At 49.1% G+C, this 12,421-nt stretch overlaps 1 protein-coding gene across 5 annotated transcripts in view; it reads right to left on the bottom strand.

Moving 5' to 3' along the window:
* Positions 1–12,421, bottom strand: part of LOC138258882 (sodium- and chloride-dependent creatine transporter 1-like) — a 290,710-nt gene that overhangs the window by 135,376 nt on the left and 142,913 nt on the right. For all 5 annotated transcript variants that reach the window (XR_011198597.1, XR_011198598.1, XR_011198595.1 and 2 more), the window contains exons 4-5: positions 2,800–3,067; positions 1,003–1,135 (exon numbers count right to left, since the gene is read on the bottom strand). Coding sequence is in view for 2 of the 5 variants with exons in the window: in XM_069206192.1 (XP_069062293.1) it covers positions 1,003–1,135; positions 2,800–3,067 (401 nt within the window). In the remaining 3 variants the exon portion in view is untranslated. The remainder of the gene's footprint in view (positions 1–1,002; positions 1,136–2,799; positions 3,068–12,421) is intronic.

Raw genomic sequence — 12,421 nt, 5'->3', positions numbered from 1 at the left:
TGAAGCTCAGGTGATCTACAGATCCTGCCAGTGCATCTGGTGAGCCCAGAGGAAGGACCAGGCATGCATCAGTTAGAGACCGGGAACTAGCCTTTGACTCATCTGTTCCACTTTCTCAATTAGATCAAAAGGTTAGGTAACGTGTCCTGTAGACAGACAAATATGTGCTATCAATCTCACCCACAATATAGAACCTTTTCAATACACTACCACTTGACAAGGTCTCATCTGCTCCATTCACAGCATGGAGAGAAGAATATCACCTGAACTGTAGAACATGCTCAGTGACATCCCATCTACCCTGCAGCATCTGCTTCGTGACATGAAACGGGGGCCTCACATCACCTGTAAACAGTGCCCAAAGGCAACAAATGTGAAACTCACCTGCCCTTCAATTCATGCTCAAGGACATCTTAATTGGGGAACGGTCTAACTAGTTTGGTCCGCTCCAAGAAAATGAATGTGTTGCTCACCTGTAGGACTTTCTTAAACATATCTAAGTAAAGCTTACAGGCTATGCAGCTGAGCTACTGCTCCTGAGGCCAAGCAATCCTGGTCTCTAGAGCTGGGCAAGCAGCAAATCCCAGCAAAAAATATAAATACATAAAAAGTTTGGCATCATTTTGTAGAAGAAAAGCTCTCAAACAGATATAATGACTGTAGGAAACTTACTTGTTTTCAACCTCAAGCAAGTCTGGAAGATGCTTAAATTCCTGTCCCCAGGGTACAGGAGAACTGCAAGATGCCATTAGTTACTCCCACACAGACTACAGAATGCTCGGCTTTAAAGATCTACCTAAAAAAGGCATTACTCATTGACAGCGCGTGGAATGCAGATGCCAGGCTCAGGAACCTGTGGAAACTAAACCACATCTACAATGACCTGAGCAAAGTTTACTGGCTGCCTGGAAGGCAATTTGTTGCCTTCAAGGTGCCCCTGTTGGCTCTCGATCAGGATTTCACAGAAATGAACCAAAGTGGGACTTTCAAGGATTGTTTTACCTTTCCTGTGGACTTCACCCCTTTCCAGATGCAGAAGTAGACAATCACCCAAGTGACCAGTAGGCACAAGATCATCTGCCAGTTGAGGTTCCCCGGCTCGTTCAGGCCCCCTGAGATCTGCAACACTTTGTTCCTGCACAGTCAAAATAGAAAAAGCAGTTAGTCTCCAGTCATATCATAACCACCCTTCCCCACCAAAAATGTGTCTACACTATTAAGGGCATCTAGTGGTCTCCATAGGACAGCATTGGGCAACTTCTGTCAAAGACAATGGTACTAACTTGACTGCAAACAATAAGGGAAATGTATAAGTGATTGTCCCAACTATAACACCAACAAATAGGAAGTAATGTCAGTGGTCTTATTTAGGAACCCAATTGGCCGATGTTGCAGTGAGTTTTATCTCGCAGTTGATCATCACGTGATGGGCATTGCATCTTCTTCCAACTATATAAATTATACTACAATGCCTAACTACAGCACTAAGGAACTGATTTAGAGTTTGTTGGATGGGTTACTCCATCGCAAATGTGACATATCCTATCCACCATATTATACATGCGTTATATCCAATGGCACTTGTAAAACAGTGGACGGAATATCCTTCATCTTTGTGGAGGAGTATCTGTCCGCCAAACTCTAAGGCCCTCATTACAACCCTGGTAGTCCAAGACCGCTAGGGCTGTTTTGACGGAAGCACCGCCAACAGGCTGGTGATGCTTCACAGGGTATTACGACTGCGGTGGAAGCGCCGCGGTCGCACCGCCAGGGCCGGCGGTTTCCCGCCACAACGGCCCTGCCGGTTTTAATCCTCCAGGGCAGCGCTGCCCAGGGGATTACGAGTCCCCCTCCCGCCAGCCTTTTCCTGGTGGTTTGAACCGCCAGGAAAAGGCTGGCGGAAAGGGGAGTCGCGGGGCCCCCTGACAGGGCCCCATGGAGCTTTTCACTGTCTGCATAGCAGACAGTGAAAAGCGCGACGGGTGCAACTGCACCCGTCGCACGGCCACAACACCACCGGCTCCATTTGGAGCCGGCTCCTGTGTTGCGGCCGAGATCCCCGCTGGGCTGGCGGGCGGAAACCAGGTTTCCGCCCGCCGGCCCAGCGGGGATCTCCAAATGGCTGCGGCAGGAGTGCGGCTGCATTGGCGGCCACCTGGCAGTCCGATCTTGGCGGGCGTCTGAAGCCGCCTGCCAAGGTCGTAATGAGGGCCGAAGTCTGGCCCTAAGAACTATGAAGCTACTCTACCTATACAAACCTACCAACAATGCAACCATCCATGGGTTGCTCTGTAACCCACTCCAGTGCAGCAACAACTGTCTCTGCAAATGTTTCCACCACATAAAACAAAAGAGGGTCATTGTGGGGACACTACACCCACTGGCCCTTCGGTTGGCTGCCTTTCCAAGTAGCTCTTTTGGTGCTTTTTATGCAGACTGCACCTATCCCATGTATGAAGCCATGCTCGTTTAATCCTTCTCCTCTGCCCCTAAACTGTACCCTATCACTCTAGCTTCCAGAAAGTGAAATACTCCACAGCCCATGCAGCGAAGTCTGCTTTATACAAATATCATTAATAGGGTGGGGAGGGAGGATATCCTCACCCCCTTTCTCTATTGAAGAACAATGTCTCATTTAGGGCCTTTGAGCACATGATGTGTACAGATTGAGGGTCACTTGGCTTGGGAAGCTCTTCTTTTCTAGAATACGATGGATCCTGAGAAATCCTTTACACCCATCTTGGACAACCAGGACAGCACCCAGGGCGAGAAGTCAGTGTTGAAGAGCACTATACTCACTCCCAGAACTCAATGACAGGCGAGCGCTTCTTCTCCAGTGCCTCGCAGCTGAGGTTAAAGGCGCCGGTGACATTGCCAAGTGTGCTGTTGTGGCACTGGTCCAGGCGGAAGACTTCAGTGCACTCCAGGCTATTCCAGGGGTGGCCACAAGTGGCCCACGGCAGCGTGTTCGTGAAGGAGTGCACCAGGTAGTAGAGTCCCCAGACCAGGATCATGATGTAGTAGGTGTTGCAGAAGAAAACGATCACCATCGATGAGAAGCCAAGGCCTAGCGGGAAAAATCATGTTACATCTCAAGCCGTCTCTACGAGGCAGTCTCCAATTCACACCAAAGGACCCACGAGACTACAGTACTTCTCCAGCAAATGTCAGTCTCCACAACACACCTCTTATGCAAAGGTTCATGAACCATCTGCCACTTCCAGGCTAACCCAACCTATTGTGGACCACGTCTACATCTGTAACCCATTTCGAAACTACGTTGCACCACCACATCCATCACTACAGTGGTAGTCCAGTCTGTTATTCCTGCACCACCACATTTACCTTTAAACCTACATTACAACCTGCCTTGCACCACCACACTTAACTCTACTCCGATAGTTCAGGGTATCTTTTGCCACTACATCTATCTCCAACCCTTTAGTGCAATGTATCGGACACAAGCATCTCTACTCATACTGCTAGCCCAAGGTATCCTTCACCACCGCATCTACCTCAACACTTGCAAACTAATCGGTCACCACGCGGATTGTCCACCCTGCCTATTCTGCACCACCACATCTACCTTTGAGCCTACAGTTCAACCTGTCCTGCAGCACCACATCTACCCCGATAGTGTATCCCACACTATTATATCTACCCCTACCAAACTCATCCAACCTACCTACGTCACCACGTTTATGTGTACAACCCCAATCCAATCTATCCTGCATGCACCACTAGATCTACCTGTACTCTGCTAGTCTAGCCAATCCCACAGCACATTTTACCTCAACACTTCTAGTTCAACCTATCCTGAACCACCACATCTATCTCTACATCTCTAACCCAACCTATTAGACACCATCACAAAACCCTGTAAATGGCTAGGCCAACCTATCGTGCACCAACACTTCTGCTTTCACCACCTCAGTCCTAGCTATTTTGCACCACCGCCTCTACCTATAGACCACATACCCAAGCCTATCGTACACCACCACATTCACCTATAACATAGCATCACAGCATCTACCGCAGCACTGTTGGCCAACCAATCCCGCACCACATTCACTTCCACAGTCCAACCTATTCTGCCTCATCACATCCAACTCTACACCACTAGTCAACCTTAGCCTGCACAGCCACATCCACCTATAGGTAGTCCAGCCTATTCTATATCACCACATTTACTTCTACACCTCTAATCCAACGTATTCTGCATGGGACATGTCCAGAACGACGACTGCAGAACAACGATTATGTTGTTAACGCAAGTGGAACCATGCTTGCGTTAATGACTCCCTTTTGCTCAGCCTTAAACAGGCATGTCCTGAACCATGCACATGCGTGGTTAAGGTAAAGAAAAAGGGAGAGTGCATAGGGAGAGGACGCAGTCAGGTAAGTGGGGCTGGGTTGGGGGTAGTTTTTTTTTTTTTTATTTTTATTTTTTTAGGGGTGGGGGATTGGGGTCGTTTTGTTGTGGGGTGGGGGTGGGGTTACTTTTGCTTTTAGGGGTGGGGCAGTTTGGTTTTTGAGTTTGGGTGATTGGGGTAGTTTGGTTTTTAGGGCGGGTGGGGGAGGTCGGGGAAGTGTTTAGGGCTCAGGGTGGGAGGCATCCGGGGTAGTTTTGTTTTAGGGGTGGGGGGGGGGGGGGTGGGGGTCGGGATAGTTTTAGTATTAGGGGTGGGGTACTTCTATGCCTTAGGACAGGTGGGGGGGGGGGGTCACATGATAGAACCACGCATGCCGTTCCCACACATGCCTTTACTAGGCATGCTTTTACAACGGAAAATCGTTGTATAGGCATGCGTGGTAAAGGCATTAGTGGTAACAACGCTGCCGTTTTTCCAACCACATTGTTCAGACATGCGTGGTTCAGCATTCGCTGTTCTATCATACATTCCTTCTGCACCACATCATCTAACTTTACGCTCCTGGTCCCGACCACTACATCTACCTCTACACTGCTAGCCCCAACTATCCTGCACCACCACCACTACGCACCACACTTATGCAATGTGTCTTAACTACCAAATCTACATCTATGCCCGTGGTCTTTAAACTTTATAATGCCACATCCCCTTCCCAGAGGAAAAGAAAGAAAAAAAAAAAAAAACAATCGAGGCCCCCTCCAAATTTCCCACAAATATTCTATTAAATTGACAATGTTTGAATATGCAGACAAGTATTTAAACACTGCAGTTAAGTTCTGTTATTGTTTTAAAAATGTAATCAAATACATGATGACAAACATACTATTCTGGTAAGGCAGGTCTTACTAAAGTGTAAAAGTATCCAGAGTGTGAACATTGGAAGTAGGGGTGGGGGTTTTGAAGAGTGTTTAGAGTCCCTTCGCTTCTGACACATACCCCCGACTTGGACATTACTGATGGCCCATTCCAGAGCGGTTTACTGCTGCTCATTTTTAAAGATTAAAACAAAGCTGTTATTAGCATAATGCTTCTTTTGATCAGAGCCTGGCATCCCCCCTGGGATCACTTAAGGCCGCCATCTACTTCTACACTGATAACCCTATCTATCCTGCATCACATCTACCTCTACACTGCTAGCCCTATCTGTCATGCACCACCACAGCAACCTCTACACTGCTAGCCCTGTCGTGCATAACCTCCTCATCTACCTCTACACTGATAGCTCTATCTAACCTGCAACGTAATCACACATACCTCTACACTGCTAGCCCTATCTATCCTGCACCACCACTTCTACCGCTATACTGCTAGCCCTATCTATCCTGCACCACCACATCTACCGCTATACTGCTAGCCCTATCTATCCTGCACCACCACATCTACCTCTACACTGCTAGCCCTATCTATCCTGCACCTCCACATCTACACTGCTAGCCTTATCTGTCATGCACCACCACAGCAACCTCTACACTGCTAGCCTTGTCGTGCATAACCTCCTCATCTACCTCTACACTGATAGCTCTATCTAACCTGCAACATAACCACACATACCTCTACACTGCTAGCCCTATCTATCCTGCACCACCACATCTACCGCTATACTGCTAGCCCTATCTATCCTGCACCACCACATCTACCGCTATACTGCTAGCCCTATCTATCCTGCACCACCACATCTAATGCTACAGGGCTAGCCCTATCTATCCTGCACCACCACCACATCTACCTCTACACTGCTAGCCCTATCTATCCTGACCCACCACATCTACTGCTATACTGCTAGCCCTATCTATCCTGCACCACCACATCTACCGCTACACTGCTAGCCCTATCTATCCTGCATCGCCACATCTACCTCTACACTGCTAGCCCTGTCATGCACAACCTCATCTACCTCTACACTGATAGCTCTATCTAACCTGAAAAATAACCACACATACCTCTACACTGCTAGCCCCATCAATCTGGCACCACTACATCTACCTCTACATCGCTAGCCCCATCTATTCTGCACAACCACATCTACCTCTACACTGCTAGCCTTATCTATCCTGCACCTCCACATCTACACTGCTAGCCCGATCTGTCATGCACCACCACAGCAACCTCTACACTGCTAGCCCTGTCATGCATAACCTCCTCATCTACCTCTACACTGATAGCTCTATCTAACCTGCAACGTAACCACACATACCTCTACACTGCTAGCCCTATCTATCCTGCACCACCACATCTACCGCTATACTGCTAGCCCTATCTATCCTGCACCACCACATCTACCGCTGTACTGCTAGCCCTATCTATCCTGCACCACCACGTCTACCTCTACACTGCTAGCCCTATCTATCCTGCACCACCACGTCTACCTCTACACTGCTAGCCCTATCTATCCTGCACCTCCACATCTACCTCTACACTGCTAGCCCTGTCATGCACAACCTCCTCATCTACCTCTACACTGATAGCTCTATCTAACCTGAAAAATAACCACACATACCTCTACACTGCTAGCCCCATCAATCTGGCACCACTACATCTACCTCTACATCGCTAGCCCCATCTATTCTGCACAACCACATCTACCACTACACTGCTAGCCTTATCTATCCTGCACCTCCACATCTACACTGCTAGCCCTATCTGTCATGCACCACCACAGCAACCTCTACACTGCTAGCCCTGTCGTGCATAACCTCCTCATCTACCTCTACACTGATAGCTCTATCTAACCTGCAACGTAACCACACATACCTCTACACTGCTAGCCCTATCTATCCTGCACCACCACATCTACCGCTATACTGCTAGCCCTATCTATCCTGCACCACCACATCTACCTCTACACTGCTAGCCCTATCTGCCCTGCACCACCACATCTACCCCTACACTGCTAGCCCTATCTATCCTGCACCACCACATCTACCTCTACACTGCTAGCCCTATATATCCTGCACCACCTCCAGATCTACCTCTACACTGCTAGCCGTATCTATCCTGCACCACCACATCTATCTCTACACTGCTAGCCCTATCTGTCATGCACAACCTCCTCATCTACCTCTACACCGATAGCTCTAACCTGCAACATAACCACATCTACCTCTACACTGCTAGCCCTATCTATCCTGCACCAACACCACATCTACCTCTACACTGCTAGCCCTGTCTATCCTGCACCACCACATCTACCGCTATACTGCTAGCCCTATCTATCCTGCACCACCACATCTACCTCTACACTGCTAGCCCTATCTATCCTGACCCACCACATCTACCACTATACTGCTAGCCCTATCTATCCTGCACCACCACATCTACCGCTACACTGCTAGCCCTATCTATCCTGACCCACATCTACCTCTACACTGCTAGCCCTATCTATCCTGCACCTCCACATCTACACTGCTAGCCCTATCTGTCATTCACCACCACAGCAACCTCTACACTGCTAGCCCCGTCATGCACAACCTCCTCATCTACCTCTACACTGATAGCTCTATCTAACCTGCAACATAACCACACATACCTCTACACTGCTAGCCCCATCAATCTGGCACCACTACATCTACCTCTACATCGCTAGCCCCATCTATTATGCACCACCACATCTACCTCTACACTGCTAGCCCTATCTGCCCTGCACCACCACATCTACGGCTACACTGCTAGCCCTATCTATCCTGCACCACCACATCTAATGCTACACTGCTAGCCCTATCTATCCTGCACCACCACCACATCTACCTCTACACTGATAGCCCTATCTGCCCTGCACCACCACATCTACCACCACAATGCTAGCCCTATCTATCCTGCACCACCACCACATCTACCTCTACACTGCTAGCCCTATCTATCCTGCACCACCACATCTACCGCTACACTGCTAGCCCTATCTATCCTGCACCACCACATCTACCTCTACACTGCTAGCCCTATCTGCCCTGCACCACCACATCTACCCCTACACTGCTAGCCCTATCTATCCTGCACCAACACCACATCTACCTCTACACTGCTAGCCCTGTCTATCCTGCACCACCACATCTACCGCTATACTGCTAGCCCTATCTATCCTGACCCACCACATCTACCTCTACACTGCTAGCCCTATCTATCCTGCACCACCACATCTACCGCTACACTGCTAGCCCTATCTATCCTGCACCACCACATCTACCTCTACACTGCTAGCCCTATCTGCCCTGCACCACCACATCTACCCCTACACTGCTAGCCCTATCTATCCTGCACCAACACCACATCTACCTCTACACTGCTAGCCCTGTCTATCCTGCACCACCACATCTACCGCTATACTGCTAGCCCTATCTATCCTGACCCACCACATCTACCGCTATACTGCTAGCCCTATCTATCCTGCACCACCACATCTACCGCTACACTGCTAGCCCTATCTGTCATGCACCACCACAGCAACCTCTACACTGCTAGCCCTGTCGTGCATAACCTCCTCATCTACCTCTACACTGATAGCTCTATCTAACCTGCAACGTAATCACACATACCTCTACACTGCTAGCCCTATCTATCCTGCACCACCACATCTACCGCTATACTGCTAGCCCTATCTATCCTGCACCACCACATCTACCTCTACACTGCTAGCCCTATCTGCCCTGCACCACCACATCTACCCCTACACTGCTAGCCCTATCTATCCTGCACCACCACATCTACCTCTACACTGCTAGCCCTATATATCCTGCACCACCTCCAGATCTACCTCTACACTGCTAGCCGTATCTATCCTGCACCCCCACATCTATCTCTACACTGCTAGCCCTATCTGTCATGCACAACCTCCTCATCTACCTCTACACTGATAGCTCTAACCTGCAACATAACCACATCTACCTCTACACTGCTAGCCCTGTCTATCCTGCACCACCACATCTACCGCTATACTGCTAGCCCTATCTATCCTGCACCACCACATCTACCTCTACACTGCTAGCCCTATCTATCCTGACCCACCACATCTACCGCTATACTGCTAGCCCTATCTATCCTGCACCACCACATCTACCGCTACACTGCTAGCCCTATCTATCCTGACCCACATCTACCTCTACACTGCTAGCCCTATCTATCCTGCACCTCCACATCTACACTGCTAGCCCTGTCATTCACCACCACAGCAACCTCTACACTGCTAGCCCCGTCATGCACAACCTCCTCATCTACCTCTACACTGATAGCTCTATCTAACCTGCAACATAACCACACATACCTCTACACTGCTAGCCCCATCAATCTGGCACCACTACATCTACCTCTACATCGCTAGCCCCATCTATTCTGCACCACCACATCTACCTCTACACTGCTAGCCCTATCTGCCCTGCGCCACCACATCTACGGCTACACTGCTAGCCCTATCTATCCTGCACCACCACCACATCTACCTCTACACTGCTAGCCCTATCTGTCCTGCACCACCACATCTAATGCTACACTGCTAGCCCTATCTATCCTGCACCACCACCACATCTACCTCTACACTGATAGCCCTATCTGCCCTGCACCACCACATCTACCACCACAATGCTAGCCCTATCTATCCTGCACCACCACCACATCTACCTCTACACTGCTAGCCCTATCTATCCTGCACCACCACATCTACCGCTACACTGCTAGCCCTATCTATCATGCACCAACACATCTATCTCCGCACTGCTAGCCGTATCTGTCATGCACAGCCTTCTCATCTACCTCTACACTGATAGCTCTATCTAACCTGCAACATAACCACATATACCTCTACACTGCTAGCCCCATCTATCCTGCACCATCACATCTACCGCTACACTGCTAGCCCTATCTATCCTGCACCACCACAACATCTACCTCTACACTGATAGCCCTATCTGCCCTGCACCACCACAATGCTAGCCCTATCTATCCTGCACCACCACCACATCTACCTCTACACTGCTAGCCCTATCTATCCTGCACCACCACATCTACCGCTACACTGCTAGCCCTATCTATCATGCACCAACACATCTATCTCCGCACTGCTAGCCGTATCTGTCATGCACAGCCTTCTCATCTACCTCTACACTGATAGCTCTATCTAACCTGCAACATAACCACATATACCTCTACACTGCTAGCCCCATCTATCCTGCACCATCACATCTACCGCTATACTGCTAGCCCTATCTATCCTGCACCACCACATCTACCGCTACACTGCTAGCCCTATCTATCCTGACCCACCACATCAACCTCTACACTTCTAGCCCTATCTGCTCTGCACCACCACATCTACCCCTACACTGCTAGCCCTATCTATCCTGCACCACCACCACATCTACCTCTACACTGCTAGCCCTATCTGTCCTGCACCACCACATCTACCTCTACACTGCTAGCCCTATCTATCCTGCACCACCACACCTACTGCTATACTGCTAGCCCTATCGTGCACCAACACATCTATCTCTGCACTGATAGTCCTATGTGTCCTGCACCATCAATACACTGCTACCCCTCTCTATCCTACATTACCACATCTACCTCTACACTGCTAGCCCAAACTATCCAGCACCACCACATACATCTCTACACTACTAACCCTATCTATACTGTACCACCACTGCATGTACTTCTACACTGCTAACCCAATCTATCCTGCACCACCACATCTACCTCTGCACTGCTCACCCTAACTATCCTGCACCTCCACATCTACCTCTGCATTTCTCAGCCTATCCTGTACCACTACTGCATGTACTTCTACACTAACCCTAACGATTCTGCACCACCACTACATCTACCTCTAAACCACTAACCCTATCCTGCACCACATTTTCCTCTACATTGTTAACCCTATTTATCCTACATCACCATATCTACCTCTACACTACCCCAGCTATCCTGTACCACTAACACATCTACCCCTACACTGCTAACCCTATCTATCCTGCACCAGCACCTCATCTATTGCTACACTGCTAGCCCTATCTATCCTGCACCATCACGTGTCCCTACATACTGCTAACCCTATCTATCCAGCACCACCACATCTACCTCTACACTGCTAACCCCATCTATCCTACATCACCACATCTATCTCTACACTGCTAGCTCTATCTATCCTGCACCCCCACATCTACTTCTACACTGCTAGCCCTATCTATCCTGCACCACCACATCTACTTCTACACTGCTAGCCCTATCTATCCTGCACCACATCTACCTCTACACTGCTAACCCTATCTATCCTGCACCACATCTACCTCTACACTGCTAACCCTATCTGTCCTGCACCTCCACATCTACTTCTACACTGCTAGCCCTATCTATCCTGCACCACCACATCTACTTCTACATTGCTAGCCCTATCTATCCTGCACCTCCACATCTACCTCTGCACTTCTCAGCCTATCCTGTACCACTACTGCATGTACTTCTACACTAACCCTAACGATTCTGCACCACCACTACATCTACCTCTAAACCACTAACCCTATCCTGCACCACATTTTCCTCTACATTGTTAACCCTATTTATCCTACATCACCATATCTACCTCTACATTACCCCAGCTATCCTGTACCACTACCACATCTACTTCTACACTGCTAGCCCTATCTATCCTGCACCACCACATCTACTTCTACACTGCTAGCCCTATCTATCCTGCACCACATCTACCTCTACACTGCTAACCCCATCTGTCCTGCACCTGCACATCTACTTCTACACTGCTATCCCTATCTATCCTGCACCACATCTACCTCTACACTGCTAGCCCTATCTATCCTGCACCAACACCTCATCTATTGCTACACTGCTAGCCCTATCTCTCCTGCACCACCACATGTCCCTACATACGGCTAACCATATCTATTCCTGCACCACCACATCTACTTCTACACTGCTATCCCGATCTATCCTGCACCACATCTACCTCTACACTGCTAACCCTATCTGTCCTGCACCTCCACGTCTAC

This window comes from Pleurodeles waltl, chromosome 9, assembly GCF_031143425.1.
Source record: "Pleurodeles waltl isolate 20211129_DDA chromosome 9, aPleWal1.hap1.20221129, whole genome shotgun sequence".
In the NCBI taxonomy this organism is placed as follows: Eukaryota; Metazoa; Chordata; class Amphibia; order Caudata; family Salamandridae; genus Pleurodeles; species Pleurodeles waltl.
The sequence above is the reverse complement of the archived record's forward strand: the minus strand, read 5'-3'. Positions and strand labels throughout refer to the sequence as shown.